The sequence below is a fragment of the Peromyscus eremicus genome, chromosome 6, assembly GCF_949786415.1.
Source record: "Peromyscus eremicus chromosome 6, PerEre_H2_v1, whole genome shotgun sequence".
NCBI lineage: Eukaryota > Metazoa > Chordata > Mammalia > Rodentia > Cricetidae > Peromyscus > Peromyscus eremicus.
The window spans coordinates 80,288,392-80,306,482 of record NC_081421.1 but is presented as its reverse complement, the minus strand read 5'-3'; the positions used below and the strand labels follow the sequence as shown (position 1 = coordinate 80,306,482).

General features: G+C 48.5%; 1 protein-coding gene across 1 annotated transcript; it reads left to right on the top strand.

The window, feature by feature from the left end:
- The first annotated feature begins 12,991 nt into the window (after positions 1 to 12,991).
- Prok1 (prokineticin 1) lies at positions 12,992 to 17,646 on the top strand. The gene is made up of 3 exons (XM_059264949.1): positions 12,992 to 13,063; positions 15,527 to 15,652; positions 17,527 to 17,646. Exons 1-3 carry the CDS (start codon positions 12,992 to 12,994, stop codon positions 17,644 to 17,646), a joined length of 318 nt encoding a protein of 105 aa, XP_059120932.1.
- The last annotated feature ends 445 nt before the right edge of the window (positions 17,647 to 18,091 follow it).

Genomic DNA, 18,091 nt, shown 5'->3' with positions numbered 1-18,091 from the left:
CCACTCTGTGGTATCTGGGCTCCTCCCCCTTTCACGCCATTTGTGGAAAGAGCTAGTGGCTGGCCCAGAACCTCTGGGCTGGACCCTATCTGTCTATCTTATCCTGGCTGAAGGTCTCTTGATGTATTTTTTTTAATTAAAAATTTCTGCAGTTATTTATCTCTGTGCATACACGTGCAGATGCAAGGGTGTAATGTGGAGGTCAGAGGACAACTTGTGGGAATCGTTTCTCTCCTCCTACTATGTGGGGTCTTGGGGTCCAGCTCAGGTTATCACATTGGCAGCGAGCACTTTTGCCCACTGAGCCATTTCACCATCCCAGGTTGCTCTCTCTCTCTCTTTTTTTTTAAATTTTATTTCTTCTATGTGTCTTTTATATTGTGCATCTTGATTCCATTTACTTCCCCATCCATTTGCATCCACCCTCCACCCCTGCACACACACCCCCAAATAAAACAAAATTTAAGAGGAGAAAAGGAAAAATAAAATGAAATTAAATTAAAAAGAAAATAAAAAGGAAAAACTTTAAAATCTCGTCATGGAAGTTGCAGTGTGAACTGTGAGTCACGCCTTGTACCCTTTTGTCCATATATCTTTACTTGCAAGTGTCCATTGCAAAGAGTCATTGATCTGGTTTGAGGTCTCTGGTTTCTACTACCCTGTCAATGCTGGGCACTCACTTGGGCTCCTTCTGAATATCCTGTTGTTGCCCTGTGTTGTGGAGATCCTGCAGCTTTGGGTCTGCAGGTCAGGTCCTTTCACAGGCTCCAGCAGAGTGTAGATGGGGTGGATGATGCATCCTAGGTCTCTTAATACACTAATTCCCTCAGCTGTTTCTTCATCATCCACAACATCAAGTCTAAGCTAATCAGCATGGTGTACAGGACTTCAATCTTAGGCCCACTGCTCTTCACTTCCAATCTACATCCTTACTGCTCCCAACACGCACTGGGCTCTGCTTGTACCTCCACAATTATAAACGTGCTGAGACAACTTCTCCGATGCCTGCTGAGTGGTCTCCACCCATCCGTTCATTCGAGTAGCCTTCTTCCATGGAACTTTTCTTTTGTTCACCATGGGATTTGATGCTTCTGCAATAGACATATTTACTGAACAGGAATCTGTCGGCCTGTGCATGTCCCTAAGCTGTGTAGAGTGGATGGGGGTTGAATCCAAATGCTGATTTCAAAGCTGATGTTCTTTCCACCACTCTGAACCCTGCTTTCCACAAGGCCACCTGTCCCATGGGGGTTATTGGGAAGGTTACATGAGATGATACAAGGTAGGTGCTCATTGAATATAGCTGTGAATAGTTTCAACTCTTGTCTCCAACGTGTCTGCTGATCCTCTGGCTTCCTGTCTTCACCTGGAACATTTTCTGGTGGTTATGATCATCGAGGCTCCAGCTTTGATAAAGCTCCTGTCAGCAAAGATTGGGACCGGGGCTAGCTGTGAGAAAGCTGAGCCTGTCAGGTCAGAAGATGAAATGTCACTGATGGGCAGCACTGCTGGTGTGTGTGTGTGTGTGTGTGTGTGTGTGTGTGTGTGTGTGTGTGTGTGTTTGGTGGGGGGAAGAAGGGGGTACGCAAGCTCTGTGCTGACAAAGTGCTGGCTACTGAGGGCAGGAAATGAGATTTTTGTCTCTGCATTCTTGTCCTGCTGCTTGTCTCCTTTTGGCCATATCTCTAAATGTCTTGAAATGTTTATTTTGTATCCATTTACTTTCTACATATCTGCTAACCTTCATCTTAACCGAGGCCCCGCTATAAGACTTTGAGGTGTGGCAATGGAATTTTCCTCACAGGTCAGCCAGCAGAAACTGAAGGGAAGGGCAGGTGTCTAGTCACCTGGATTTACGGGGCGCCTGGTGGACTGTAGTTGGTGGGAAGACAGCTGCTGTATCCCTCATCTCTTCTACCAAGGGCAGGTAGAAACACTGGCCGCCCCCACATGTTCCCAGGTTGGGCTGAGTGCCGTGATAGGAGACAATGTCTTCCTGACTTCTTACCTTCTTCACATCTTTAGTGCAGGGAGAAGCCCAACTACCCTGGTGCCTGGAGATCTAGGCATCTTTGCTCTGCTGTGCTTCCTAGCCCCAGCTAGGAGACCACAGGTGCAGTTAGAACCAAGTTCTTCAAGTCCTTAGCAAACTTGCTCAGGTTTTTTTTTTTTTTGTTTGTTTGTTTTTGTTATCTTTGTCCCTCTGGCCACTTAATGGACCCATCACCACTTCTGGTAAATGGGACTCACACCCAGGACAGGGCTGACCTGGGGGCAGGGAAGCCATCTCCAGCTGGCTCTGTTGCTGTTACTCAGCTTCAGGTCCATCCTTCAGGTCCTTCTTCACTTGGCCAGCCCATCAGCCTGGTGCCTCTGGAGCTAAACTCCACCCAGGTCTTCTTGGAAGTCAGCCTGTACTGTCAAGGCGTTTTGTTAGGATTTGAGCACATCCCTGTCCGTATCCTGTCTTTTTAACCATGTCTGAGTGTATTCCTCAGTAACATTGAACACTCTCTTCCCTTCTAGCTTCTGGGCTCCAGGCTGCCTTAGTGAGCATGCTCCAGTTTGTTTATTTCCCAGGCCATGGGGGGGCATCCCCTTGGATGCCCAGATCTCCATCTGGATACACATCTCTGTCCCAGTAACCATCCATTTGCTAACTGGGAACCTCCTTCTGAGTCTGTCCTCCCTCAGCTGAAGTCTAACAGGAGGCTCTCACTGTAACCATCAAAGTGGGTTGGCTCTGGTTAGAAAGTGCTCACCTAATCTTAGCTTATGTGGGTCAACATAGAGCGCTGGTCCCACGCCAAACACTTTGGAGGCTGGTAAGCACGGGAGGTGATTTATCAGGGGCCCTATGTCGTTTGCTTATGTACAATCCCCTATTGTAATCATGGAATTAGCAGCCTATTTCCTTCACCTGCACATATACCCTTCCCAATCTTATGACCTAGCAACCTCAGAACCCACTCAAACTTCCTCCTGCATCAGGCCACATGTACTCACATCTCTGAACAATAATATGCGTTTCCCTCACTTTGGGGTGCCTGCTGGAGTAAGGTGAACTTTGTCTTTCAAGTAAACTTTTAGGAAGAATCCCTTCATAACCACCTACGCCTGTGCATAGCTGGGCATGATAAAAATCAGATTCATTGTGAGAAGAGATATGAATAGTAGGAAAAATGAATATATGACCTAACCCATCAATCAAAATAGACAACCGCCAAACCATGCCCTTTAGTAACCAGCCCCTCGTTCCTTCAGACACGATAAAAAGAGACCCCAGGCTGTAACCTGTAACATGAGGAAGGGTACAATGATTGGTAGGTGAAGGGCTTGAATCTCACTTGCTGGGAAGTGAGCCAAGAATTGAACTGTGCTGGGAATTGAACCCAGAGCTTCCAGCATTTGAGGCAAACACTCTACTAATTGAGCCACCCAGCCAGCCCCAGTTGTTTTCCTCTTTTTGCTTTGTTATCCTCAGCAGTGGCTTTTCCCTAAACCTTTCTCTCCAGATGGTTTCAACCCTCTAATGTGTCCGGTGCCATGGGAGAATGGGGCTTCACACTCTCCTCCTTGGATTCATCCAACCATAGGAAGAAGCCACTCTCCTGAGCCTGGGCTTTAAACTCTCCACTTCCTGATGGTTGAGTCAACCCAGCTCACATGTGTACCTCTGGACCAACAGCAGTTGCTGGATACATGACGTGGTTGGTTGGCTTTGATCAAGAGTCAGTATTGCTGCTAGGGATGCAGTCACAGCTCGTGAGCTCCCTGGGGAAACTACTCTTCAGAGAAGAGGTGAGACTGAACATAGCAAACCCCGATTTCCATCGGGAAGAAAGATGTGGGAAACAGGGTCCCGATAGCAGCGTTTCACAAATGGCAGAGAGATTCAGAATGGGCTCTACAGATAAGACTTCGACTCCTGGCCCAGTGTCAGCCACCACCTGCTTCTGTAAACACAGTTTAGTGGTAACTCAGCCACTTCAATTGGCTTCCTGTTCTGGATAGCAGGTTTCCTGCTACGCAGCAGAGTTGGTTGTGACAGAGACACTGTTGTCCTTGTGTGTGTTGTGTTAAACTGGGTTATGAACTGGGTTAGACCAGAATAGGAAATAACAGAGACTACTCCATGTGACAAGTACAAATATTATTGCGGGACCCTCTCTGGCAGTGTCTGAACCTGCTGTTCGTGCTTGTGGGTGCTGGTTATAATTTATGATCGGTCAAGAAAGTTAAAAATGGTGGAGTTAGAAGAACTCCTCACTTTCCCCATGGACATGAATACTTTCTTATGAAACCCATTTGGGACAGAGCTGGACCAGAGATGAAATGCCAACAAAGAATGTGTTCTTCATGTTGGGGGTGAGTTCTTTCTGGACCCTCAGGAAAGAGGTCAGAAACCTTTTAGGTTGCCACATTTACTCTGTCTCCTATCACTCCTTTTTTGGTTCTCTCCGGCGGGGAGGGATTTACTTCCTGAACTTGCAGGTTGGGCCAGTGGACAGGCTGCCCTCCTGTAGCACAGAGATGCCTGGGACATCAAGGGCATCAAGTGGACAGAAGTGGGGTGTGTGTGTGTGTGTGTATGTATGTGTGTGTGTACACGTGTGACTGCATGTGCACATGTGTGGTACAGAATCGCTCCAGGAGAGTTTTAAAAGGCCACAGAGTTCACAGAGGCCTTATTGGATGTGGTGGCAGAGCGTCGATTAATGAGCTAAGGTCCGAATGCACCCAGTTGTAGAGCTACTGGAGGTGCAGACAGACAGGATCCTGACATGACATCACTCTGGATTATGAAAGTGGACCCTAAACCCATTGAGCGCCCAGACAAGAAGGAGAAGAACAGCGTCCCATGGGAAGACAGCCGAGGTGACAGAGAAGCTGCTGCAAATAGCAGGAGCTACAGGACCTGATGTGGGCAAGGGAACGGCCTCCCCCAGAGACAGGGGAGGTGGCCCCACAGGCTACCTCGGTTTCAGACTGCAGGACTCTTGGCCTGTATAAGAGTACATTTCTGGCTGGGTCGTGGTGGCACACGCCTTTAAACCCAGCACTGGGGAGGCAGAGGCAGTTGGATCTCTGATTTCGAGGCCAGCCTGGTCTACAGAGCAAGTTCTGGGACAGCCAGGGCTATTACACAGAGAAACCCTGTCTCGAAAAAACCAAATGGGGATTAAAAAGAGTAAATTTCTGTTGCTTAAGCCACTAGACGAACATGACAAGCTGAGAAAACCAACACAGACACCCAAGGGTATCTGTCTCCATCGTCCCTCCCTGCCCTGCCATCTAGGATGCTGTTAAACAAAGGACCAAGAAAACCAGGCCCTGGCCAGAGGCGGGGCAGTAAAAGCCGTTTCCTTTATAAGCTGTCTAAGAAGAAAGCCTCTCTGAAAGGGTTTGAATGGTCACCGCCCTCCCTCCCAGGAAGGGAGCTGGTTTCCACGATGTCCCACAGTGAGTCAACCCAGGGAGCCTCAGAAAATTAGCTATGGTTTCTGGCCCCCCAGTTTCCCTGATTAAGGGCAGAACAAAGGGATTAGTAACTAGATCACATTTAACCAAGCTGCTAGAAGACACACAGGAATTATTTCTTTGTGCCTGCCTGCCTGCCTGTCTGTCAGTTTGGGTTGTGGCCTGTCCTGGGTGTACAGGACAAGCTGGATCAGCCCTGGTTGGATACAGGAGGCTCCCTGCTAGGAGGGAGGGTGATCCCTGCAGGACTCAGCATTCCTGCTGTGTGTCCTGTGAGTCCTGCTGTGGTGGCCGCTATGTAGCCAAGTGAGTCTTCTAGCCTCCTTCAAGCTGAGGAGACTATACAGGTGATCTCGAAGCTTCTTCTAACATCCACATGGCAGTAAACAGTGGCCTGTAACTCCAGTTCCGGGGATCTAGGGCATCTAACAGCTTCTTCTGGCCTCCATGAGTACTCCACACATGTGATGCACCGACATGCACATAGGCAAAACACCTACACACATAAAGTTAAAATTAAGCTGGGCTTGGTGGCTCACGCCTTTAATCTCAGCACTTGGGAGGCAGAGCCAGGAGGATCTCTGAGTTTGAGGCCAGCCTGGTCTATAGAGTGAGTTCCAGGACAGCCCAGGCTACCTAGAGAGACTTTAAAAAAAGAAGTAATTTAATTAAAAAAATTCACAGTTTGTAATGAAATAAAGACATATCTTTTGAAAACTACCATCTAGTCACTACAGCATCCAAACACTTTGGGGATCGATGACTCGAGTTTAGAGAGACATCTATCAGCTCCGCCATTTTCAACTATTTAAGTTTATTAGGGTGCACAATATTTTGAGGAACACAGTACCACCACATTTCCTCTCTTTTTGTCTAAAATTTAAAAAAAGCTTATAACTAATACAAGAAAAACTATCTAATAAGTATATACAATATATACAGTCAAGAGTTACATTAACAATGTCTAGTCCATTAACATTTGACAGATTCAGATAAAAAACTCCATTATATATTAACAATGTCCAGTCCAGTAACATTTGATAAACTCAGACAAAAAATTTTCATTACTTATCCTATTTAAAACAAGTAATTCCTTTTTGAAAGTATTTTTTCTTTTTGTAATAGATTCAGTAATCTACCTTTTGTCATTTTTATATCTTCCTCTTTTTCTTTTTACATTAGATTCAGTGATCTACCCATTTATCCTACTATTCTTTATCTTTTTTCTCAGAATAGATTCAGTGATCTACTTCATATCTATATTCTTTTCTCTTTTTTCTTTCTTTTTTTAAACAAAACCTCTGAATCTAATCTCCATGACTTGCCTGTATTCACCAGTAAGTGACTGGACCAAGACAGAAACTTAGTGTTTAGTCCCTGGCCAGGATGGGAGTGGGGACCAGGATGCGGGCAGGGATGTTAGCATCAGTCCAGTGAGGAGCTGAAGCAGTTTTGTCTTGTTGAAAGGTGAGTGTTCCGTGGAAAGACAGCTGAAGCTGGAGGAGACTGGGGCCAGGTGCTTCAAAACCTGGGACTCGGCTCAGGATCTGGGCTTGACACTGAGGTCAGTGGGGAGTCCTTGGGGTGACTCCAGGAGGTAAAAGCAGATCTCTGGGCTTCAGGATGATGGATAGCAGAGGAGTTTGACTCAGGGGTGGTTCAGTCGAGGAAATGAAAGAGACAACAGCAGTGAAGATGGGAAGTGAAGAGGCGGTGGAGTCCACTTGATGAGATCGATGACTGAGGAAGGCAGGGAAATTCGGGGATCCAGGAATTCACAGGTTCAGCTACCGAGTGTACCGTGGGACCACTAATTGAGCAGAGAGGGCCTGGCAGTGTGCAAACACAATTTGCATTTGCCTGAGAGCTCTGAACACTCTGTATGCAGCTGTGAGTCTGGCCTTGCAGAAGGTAGGGTAGCAAACTAGGAGCCACAGTTACATGGTACAGTAGAGAGCCTGGCATAGGAATGCAGCAAAATGCAGGGAGAGGCTCCTGGCCTGGATGTTGGCAGAGGTCTGGTTTCAGAAGGTGTGGTCCTCATTGGGCAATTTGTGCTGTGCTTCTGGGCTTTGCTCTTGAGCACAGGGCTCCATCCTGTTTCTCAAGCCACCCAACAATTCAATGAGCTTCTTAATGGCCTCATTAAACCGTCTTTTCCACGTACACCAGCCAGGCTGAATTCTGTGATTTACAATTAGGAGCCATGAGAATGAGTTTAGAAGGGTGGGATGGAAAGCAGTGCCGGGGGACAGGGGTTTGTTAGGGGTGTCAGAGAGGTACCAACACGGAGTGATGTCCAAGAGGCCGTTAGCCAAGTGGGCGGGGGAGCACAGACTTGAGAAGATCCTTCGCACTTTGGGGCCTGTGAAGTGCATTGGGATGAGTTTGCAATCTCAGGAAAGTCACTGAAGGGGTGGGAAGAAGCAGAGGAGACTTCAGAGAAAACGAGAAAACCTAGAGGAGATGCTAGCATGAGAGGAGAGCGTAGCTACCTGTGCCGAATAGGTACCTGTGCCCAATAGGTACCCGTGCCGATTAGGTACCTGTGCCGAGAGACACAAAAGGGCACGCTGAGGAAGAGGCGTTGGAGATGGTGCGTTAGGCATGAACCAGGTGAAGGGTGAGAGAAGCAGCTTCCTCAAGTGATGGGAACAAGAGCGGGACTGGATGGGTCCAGGAGAGAGGGAGAAAGGGAAGCAAAGCCTACCCTTTCTAGAAGCCACTGAGCAGAGATATCAGAAAGAAGTGCCAGGGATAGGAGAGCAGGCTGGCTTCATCCGTGGGCTCAGAGGAGGAGTTGCACGGTCTGGGCCAGGTGGAGAGAACCAGGAGGTGGTCCACATTGCCAGGTTTCTCATTTGTGGGGAATTGATGTTCTCTGGTACTACTGTAACTGTCTCCTCTTTACACATTCCAGTTATAGAATAAAAAGTCTTAGTTACTTGAAACCCAGGTGGGTTGTGGGGTGAAGATCATGTGGGTGGGGATCCAAGCTCTCAGGACTACGTGGCACTTGGTGCTGAGTTTTTAAAATCTAAGGAGTCCTAAAGACAAGGTAGGATGGGATCACGAGTTGTACAAAGTCTGGAGAGCTCAGGCATCAGCCGTACAGTCTATCTGACCCAGATCAGAAGCCGTATTTTCCGTGACCTCTCCATGTGGATATCCCACAGTCTGACTGCTTGTGTTTCCTTAGCATCTTATGTTGAAACAAACCCCTCAATAGGACAGTGTTGAGATGCAGAGCCTTCGGGTAGCGATTTAGTTAGGAGGGCGGTGCCTTCAGAAATGGGTTCGGTGTCCTTACAGAGATGCTAGAGGACTTGCAGCCAGGAAGGGGGCACTGTCTATGAAGCAGAGTGGGCGCCCGCTTGATGCTGAATTCGCCAGCATCCTGATTTTGAACGTCCCAGCCCCCTTATCTTGAACTCCCTGGACTCCATGACTACAAGCAGTAGGTTTTTGTTGTCTATAAATCTCCCAGTCTGAGGTATTTTGTTATAGCAACAGAACATATTACGATACTCCCCAGCTCTCAGTCCCTATTCTGTCTGGTCCCTGGAGACAACTTTTCTTTTTGTTCTAACTGGTTTCTCTTCCTCTTCTGTCACTTCTTTTTTTTCTTGACAGTTTCTTCTTGGCTTTGTGTAGTTCCGGGTTCTCTTTGATGGCTAGCCTGAATTTATGACCCTACATATAATAAGCCAAGCCCTTTTTTCTTCTCTTCTAAGTCTACACTGTCTACCTCAGGAGTTCTTGCCATTTTGTACCATGCGTCAAAGCTTATGGCCTGTTCTGGTTTAAGGGTTTTGATGCATAAAGTAATATTACAAAGGAAATCAATTATATTATTGAACTATAGTTATCAAAAATATCCATTAAAACATATTTATAATGTGGTAGTGTATAAGCTTCTTCATTATTATGTCTGGAATCCAACTTAGAAATGCTCTGACAGGTACCACAATTTCCATATAATAGTGAGCAGAAGGGATATTTTAAGGTTTTTGTAGCAATACAATGATACTAAAATAATAGTATTTTTTCTTGTTTATGAGTCATAAGTTTTATCAACCATTTTGTAGGTTTCAGACTGCAGTTAAACATAGACAAAAACATTAAAATTCAGTTAGAGGTTAGTGAAAATCAAGACAAAATTTTCCTCTTTGCCTAAGTTTATATGTGTCTGAATCCTGGTCGTGCATTTCTTGGGGGACTGTAGCCCCAGACTAAGAGCTCCTGGTCTGGATGCCTGAGCTCCTTTTGTTCTATTGTTAACTTCTTATCTTTGCTCTAAAATGTATCGCAGCCACCTCAGCAGAAGAACCAATAACAGAAGCGATACATTGTAAGCCATTTATACAAGATCTGCCACTGTTCCGGCTGAAGAAGCACAGCCTTAAAGGAGGTTTCCTTATGTTTGTAAAGCAGTGACCCTGACCTTAAGACTATCTCAGGAACCTAAACCAGGTCAGGGTTTACACTTGCCAATCCTGCCCGCAGACACACACCCAGACACACCACACACACACATTCTGCCTCCCTCCCTCCCTCCCTCCCTCCCTCCCTCCCCTTCTCTCCTTCCCTTCCTCGCTCTGTCTCCATGATCTGCACATGTACACGTGGCTTTTTCACCCAAACCCTCTACTACATGTTATCTGCTGCCCACCAGCCCCTACCATGTCTGCAGATGTGTAGACGTTTGTCCAACACACCTTCTCCACCAGCTTTTTTCCCTCATAAGCGAACCCGTATTTTCAGACTTTCCATCATTTCCCCCACTCCCTCCAACTTGCTTCTCAATTCACTCCACCTCCATCTTCTTGCCTTTGAATTATTGAGGTGCCACAGCTTAGTTCTCCGCCACCCCCACTCACCTCTTTACTCCACATCTGTCAGCCACAAAGCGACCCTGGCACACGCCTTTAATCCCAGCACTTGGGAGGCAGAGGCAGGCGGATCTCTGTGTGTTCGAGGCTAGCCTGGTCTAAAGAGCAAGTCCCAGGAAAGGCACAAAACTACACAGAGAAATCCTGTCTCGAAAAACCAAAACCAAAACCAAACAAAACAAAAAACAAAACAAAACAAAACAAAAAAACCACCCCTGACTGTGTCAAGAGTGTTACCCTTAGCACATCTGATGCCGTGCCCAGCAGTTCCAAGTCCTGACACAGGGGAGGGTCACAGTGAGTGCTTGCTTAATGGAGTTTCTGAAGAAAGAAGCAATGTCACATCTTTCTAAAGCTCCCAGGGTCTCTTCTAAGAGTTCCGCCAAGTCACCAGCTGTCCCTCCCGCCCCACTCATTAAGCTGGCTCTTCTTCAAGCACTACCATCCAAGACGAGAGAATGTTTTCAGTCAATGCCACTATTTTATAAGATCTCCTTGTTACAATTTACTCATGGTAATTGTATGTTCTGGGAAGGAACTAGGGGAAATGGCGAGAACTGGAGGTCTCAAGGTCATGATGCCAGCAAGCAATCTGGTTCAAAGTCAGTGTGTCTGCCTGTGGGGGCCTGGCGACCAGCCACAGTGTCCAGGCCCACCGGGATTCTCCTCTCACTAGTCATGGATGCCTGCTGACATTTCTGTGTAAGAACCCTATTTCTGCAAGATGCTTTGAGAAAAAGACATCGTGGATGAATATACCACAGGATGTGTTTTCCACTTGATGTTTCCCATGTCAACATGAAGGACCCTGGAAAATTCTGCAGAAAGAAACTCCTTAGGTAGGTATATTCAGTGTTTCCCAAATCTCTGGCTGTGGAAAACAATTGTCCATGCAACACCCATAGACTGAGTACCTCTTTTCTGAAATCCTTGAGACCTGGAGAGTCCCAGGTTTGAGGGCCAATTTTGAATATTTGCATATATACAAAGGTAATCTTGGATAGGACATAACTCTAAACTTGAATTCTGTCTATTTCATGAACACCTCACATACATAGCCTAAAGGCAAGTTTCTATCATATTTTAAGTAATTTTGCATACACAACAAGGTTGCATTGTGTAGAATTCTCCACACGTCACATTATGTCAGAAAGCTCTCCATTTTGGAACTGTCTTGATTTCAGAGTTTTGGGTTAGGGATGCTCGTCCTGAACTAACATACTAGAAAACACACCTTGGAAAAATACTAGCTTTTCTTATCATGGAGAGAAGATGGACGGTCCAATAAGGATCCAACAGTGTCTCTCTGATCTGTCAGAAGGTTGGGACCTGGGGCTTCCCTCCAGTGAGAAGGGCTATGCTCAGAGGCACCCTCCCATCAGCCTGCCCTCTGAGCTCACTGTGTGTCTACTTGCAGACAAGGCCGCTCTTATGCTCACCCCACGCTGCAGGAACCACCAACATGGCTTCTTATGGCAGCAGCCCAGCCCAAGTTCACTTCCCTACAGGATACTGCCAGGGAGGAATCTGTGTGCTTTCTTATCTTCTGTTCCTGGTTCCCGTACCAGGAGCATTGACTGCTTGTGTGAGTTACCTTTTCCACTGCTGACAGAAGGAAGGAAAGGTTTTATTTTGGCTCACAGCTTGAGTGTACAGCCCATCATGGCAGGGAGATCAAGGAGACGGAACACGAGGTGGCCCGTCACATTGTATCCATAGTCAGGAAGCATAGGGAGGGGAACGCCAGCGCTCAGCTCCCTCTTTCTTTAGTCTGAGTCTAGCTCATGGGACGGTCCTCACAGACATGGTAGATCTTCCCTCTTCAATTTCCTTTTTCTGGAAATATCCTCATAGACGTACCAGGAGGTGTGTTTCCATAGTGATTCTGAAGCCAATCAATTAGACATAGAAGACTCACCAGCACACAGGTATTACAGGTCTAGAGCCTGTAAGAGAGCAGACCCGCCTGCGTATCTGGGAGAAGCATCAACACGACAGATGCATTTTCTCACTGTATACTGTCTCCATTTCGGGAATTTTAACCTTTTAGGGGTCAGGAACAGACACCGCCTCACCTCTGTCTTCTCAACCACCTCTGTGCTGAATTCAGGGTAAATGCCCACATGATGCTTGACGGCTTGAGTGTGAGAGGATAAACACTCCTGTAGACTGCGCAGTTCGGTGTGGGTGAGGAAAAAAATCGATGTTGCAAATCTCTTAATTCATGACTGAAGCCATTCTCCTGGCCCAAGCAGCGAAGAAGGATGCAGAGACAGAAATGGATAGCAAGTGAACTGCACGCAACTGTTGGAAGCGTGGTGCTCTCGGAAGAGTTAGAGCAACTGTCAAAGTCCCCCGATGTGTCCATTTTTATCAGTTCTGACGGTGATGCGTTGCCGTTAGAGATTCAGGTCTCGTCTGAGCTCATCTGAATAACGCTGGCGATGGGAGGGAAGAGAGAGATGAGGCATTGAGAGGCAGCCCCGGATCCGACTCTATAAATTTGAAGGAGGTAGGGGCAGGATAGCCTGGCCTTCTCCGCCTGCCCAGCGCAAGGCAGGGCAGAAGGAAGTGAGAGGCACTGGAGTGGACAGCGTTTGTCTACACCCCAAGTGATCATGAGAGGGACCACGCAAGTCTTCATCGTGTTCCTCCTAGCAACTGTGTCCCACTGTGCCGTGATCACAGGGGTAAGTTTCTAGCCTTCTCCATAGGCTTGGGTTGGGGGTCAAGAGCAGGGTTCTGCACAGGATGTGAGCTGAGAACCACGAAGGCCCTGCTGCTCCAATTCACCTAAACCAAAGGGATTTGGGAGGGGGTCACTGCCTAGGAGTGGGGGTGCATGTAATCTTTCGATGGGTGGACCTCACTCTGATAGACAGAGTGGGGTTTTGAGAAGTTGTGTGTAAATATAATGGTTTTTAAATACATTGGGAGGGCACTGGGATTTTGACATTGAGTATTTAGTAAAATGAGGATTCCTTAGTGTGTGCCAGGGGAAGTTTCTTTGTAGGGTGGATTAGTGCCTCCCCACCCCCACCCCCACCAAGCCCCATTTGTCTTATCCACACCTTGGTTTTCACCGGCGTCTGGTCTACTCATCTGTGTTAACTTACAGAGCATGCTGGTGTGGCTCGGGGAAGAACACAGAGTCCCACCCCAGGTCTACTTTTGCTGTTAGGGAGAATGCGCTGAACACCACCTTTCACTCTTGAGTGGGTTCCCAGGGGAAGATGGGTGGCACCAGCACTGGCAGAATGCACCCCAAACGAGTTAGCAGGGGTTCAGCCCAGGGCCACTGAACACCTCACTCTGAGCATGGTGGCCTCTCAGATGTCCCACGGAACCTGTCCCCATCATGTAGACACATGCTGTGTCATGTGCAGGACCATCTTTATCACAAACCAAAACACAGTGTTTCTCCTGGGAGTTTTCCTGGTAGAAGTCAGGAGAAGAGTGAGAGTGAGAGAGAGAGAGAGAGAGAGAGAGAGAGAGAGAGAGAGAGAGAGAGAGAGAGAGAGTTAACTTTTATTTCAACCTCTCCCAACCTTTTACTTGGAAGGTAGGTGTGGATAATGCTGGTCAATTCCTGGAACTGGATAAATTTTAATTTTCACAGAAAAAGCAACCTTACTGTCATTTTCTTAGGAAAGGGAGTTCATTCAAAATAACACACAGTGCAAGCGAATGCTTTGAAGGCAGAATTGTATCTAGTGAGTGTGACTGTGGAGAGAGCCTGCTTGTGTTTGCCCTGAAGACCGGGGCGTCAGACCCAGGAGAGACGAGAGGATTGCCACACAGAGTGAGGTTTGGAGTACGTAGCCTGATGAGCTGCTCGGTGTCAGGGTCACCACGCCAGCTCCAACATCTGTCCCAGAGTGGCAACAGGCAGAGAGGCCTAAGGGAGGTGGGACATTTCTTAGTAAGGAGCACAATGAGGTAAGAGGGTCGGGTCAGTCAGATGGAGCGAATGAATGGCCAGATGAGCACTCGGTCAGAACACAGTGTTGAGGGGAAGGAATCGAGGAGTGCCTAGCTGCCCTCCGTTTCCCGTGTCCCTTTGATGTCCCTCTTATGACTCACAGAAAGACACCAGGTCCTGACCTCTGCACTCCCTTGCTCCTTAGACAGCGACAGTCCAGGCTGTAGGGCCCAACCTCCCAGAGTGCCACGCCTGCCACTGTCAGGGGAGGAGAGTCCCAGTGGGACTTACTTCCCCCACCCTCCACCCTCCAGCTTGGCTGGCTTGGGTGTGAGAAGCGCCCCTGCTGGGTTAGAGAGTCACTGCTGGTGACCCTCACCTGTACCTTCTCTGGTGGCATCCTCACCTCTTCATCTGGAAAGGCCTGGAGCTTCCAGGTCCTGTCATGTCCCACACCGGCAGTCTGAAGGTTCTTTGTGGCCTGCCACTGGAGAAAAACGAATTGCAACTCAGCTTCCAGCTTCAGCTCTGAAGCCACTTGGCCTCTGTGCAGTGTGGTGGGCAGGCTGGCTGTTTCTCCATTTTTCCTACCTGCTTTCTTGACCCTGGCTTTGGTATAAAGTGGGCACCTTTGACCTTTTCTTACATAGGCATTACCCAGGAAACCAGCAGGTCCAAACAACCCAAACCAGAAGGGTCTATGTCAGGGGCCCAGAGAGGCCGGCGGAGAAGCACTGGGGGAGATACCCGTCCACAGGCCCCTGGGTTAGGCCGTGGGATTCAAGCAGAGGCAGCTGACAATGCCAATGCACGCTGGAAGACAGAATTCTCCGCGCCACCCCCCCTCTCCCCCGAGATAACTCAACAGGGAGCATCCATGGCTTTGGACCACCAAAGACTCCCCTTTTGCCCCCAACCAGAGAGTTCTAACTCAGTCAATTGTACCAGTGTTGACTGGTATTAGAAAAGCTATGCCTTCTAACATAGGTCTCCTCAGGGAATGGGGACTGCCTTGTCACCGAGCTGGGATGGTTCCCCAGGTTGAGGTCGGGTAGTGTGCTGAACCCCGAGTGTCCTGCCTGAGACAAGCAGTGGTTTTTCCAGCCAACGTGTCCTGTTATTCCCTGGCACTCAGTCACTTCCTCCAGACTCTGACGAGGAAGGCTTAGCGCTCCCTTTCCTTTGTTCTCTTGGTTGGCACTAACGGGCTGGTCCTTTCTCCCTACTGTAGGCCTGTGAGCGAGATGTCCAGTGTGGGGCGGGCACCTGCTGTGCCATCAGTCTGTGGCTGCGGGGGCTGCGGCTGTGCACCCCACTGGGTCGGGAAGGAGATGAGTGCCACCCAGGAAGCCACAAGGTACTCTGCTGGCACCGGACGGGCATGTGTGTGAATGAGCACGGGCAAGCAGACAGGGATCCTGGGGCCTGGATGCAACTTAGACCGTGGAGTCTGTGGCTTCTGATGACGATATGGGGAAGATTAATACTGCGCCCTCCACAGTGGATCCAGCCTAACTGAAAGAAGGGAAGCAGACCGCCATGGAGAGGCTGCTCCCGGCAGCAGCCTTACTTAGGCCTGCAGATGCTGTCTGGACATTGGTTTGGGTGCTGACATTTGTCCACCTGCACCCTTCTAGACAGGCTGGAGAAACAGTTAGGATTTGATCTTTAAAGCATTACTGGGTTTTCATTAGCAAACTGAGGTACGATAACAGATCATGTGACTCGCTCAAGACACGGTCTATGAGATGGCTGGGACTAGAACGGAGTTTTCTGAAGTCAATCACAGCCCTAGGCCACTGGTGTGGGGTACAGCCTCCTTGGTTTTTGTGGAGTGCTCCAGCAATCACAAAAGCGGCTAGCCATTCAGGCTGGCCACCCTCAGCTTTCTACCAGCTGTGTTTAATGAGAGCAGGGTAGTTAACCCTGAAGTGACAGTTTTAAAATGTCCTTTGTTCTTAGGAACAGACTCTCTTTAAGAACACAAAATGGCCTCCTGTACAGGGCTGCAGCTAGAGCAGAGTACACTCTCTAAGAGGGACTTCCTCTTCTGTGCCCTAAGCAGCTAACTCTGGGACTGTCTCTAGCCCCCAAGGGCACAGGACAACCAAGAGGCTCTTGGCTTTGGGAGGGTCAGATGATGATGTAGCTGCAACCTGTAGCCTTTGGAGTGCGGGGCCACTAAGTGTTAGAGACCTTGCTGGGCTGGACCTAAGCACATCCAGTGCCCCTTAGCAGTCTTTGGAGCTCTGGTGACTTGTCTGTACAAGCTCCAGGGCTCATTTGGAGTCAGAGAATCTTCCAGCAATGTCTCCTAATGCCCCTCAAGGCCACTGATTTGTTTTTAACCACCTTGGGCTCAGGAAGCTGAGAGCTGAAAGCTCTCCCACCCTCATTGCCTTGGGCTATGGGAGATGATTCAGAATGATTCACGCTCCCAATGAGGACGTCAGCATTAACATAAAACAAATGCTGAGCACTCCCTACAGGCCATCTGTCCACAGTAAGTGTTCAATAAATATACAGTCTCAGTCTCTGTATAGCCATAGAGCCATTTAGGAGCTATTAACCCATTTTATAGATGATAAAGTCAAAGCTCGGCAAGGGCAAACAGGTAGTCAGTTGTCACCGATATGGTTAACAGGAGGTCTGGGATTCGAACCCAGGTAGGCCAGTGCTGGACCTAGTCTCCTTATCACTCTATTTAAAACCCATGGGGTGGTGGGGTGGTGGGGTGGTGGGGTGGTGAGATGATTCAGCAGGTAAAATAGCTTACTATGAGAACACGGTGACCTGAATTTGGTTCCTAGAACAGACATAAAGGTGGAAGTACAGAACAGACCTCACGAGTTGTCCTCCGAACTCCACAGGCATGCTCTCCCCATTGCGCCCCCACACATACAATAACACACATATAAACAAATATCTTTCCCAACCACAGAGCTGAGGGCACCACCAGTAAGCAGAGAGATTTACTTGCCAGAGGTGTGAGAGCGTTTGCAATCGTGTGTGCGAGAGCGCGCACATGGCCATAGGTGTTCTGAGTGCAGAGCATCAGCCTTACCTGGGTTCAAATCCTAGCTCATCCACGAATTAGCTGGACAATGCTGTCATGCCATTTTGTCACTCCGTGCCTTGGAGTGGTCTCCTATAATCACCATTACTGTTGGTTGGGAGGAGACATTTGCAGGCCTTCCCTGTGGCTGATGGACGGCTTCCTTCTCTCTCCAGGTCCCCTTCTTTAGGAAACGCCAGCACCACACCTGCCCCTGCTCACCCAGCCTGCTGTGCTCCAGATTCCCGGACGGCAGGTACCGCTGCTCCCGGGACTTGAAGAACGTCAACTTTTAGTGTGTCTGGGCTCAGGATCCCTCCTGGGTGGCCTCTTCTGCGTCACTTCTGTGTGATTTAGTTCCCTGAAACTGTCCATTGCACACGTGTGAGCGGATGGGCACACCTTCCACTGTGGAATAGCCCACGGGTGTGTGCAGAGGAGGCTACGGCCTCGAGAAGTTGGCCAGCCCTGCCCAGACTGCCTCAAGTTATGACGTTTCGTTTCTTCCAGTTGTCTCCCCTTCCTGCATGTGCCCTTCTTCCTAAATCACACCTTCCTGGCCACTGGCCCTCGGGTGCATCACTAAATCACAGGTCCTGTGGAGAGGAGGACCAACAGGAGTACTCATTTCTTTGACTGACTAGCTCCTTATTTTAGGACCGTGGGTACAAATTCAGCTTTTCTCCGGGCACCACTCGAAAGCAAGAGGATTTCAGGGTCTCTTTGGATTGGGAGTGGGAG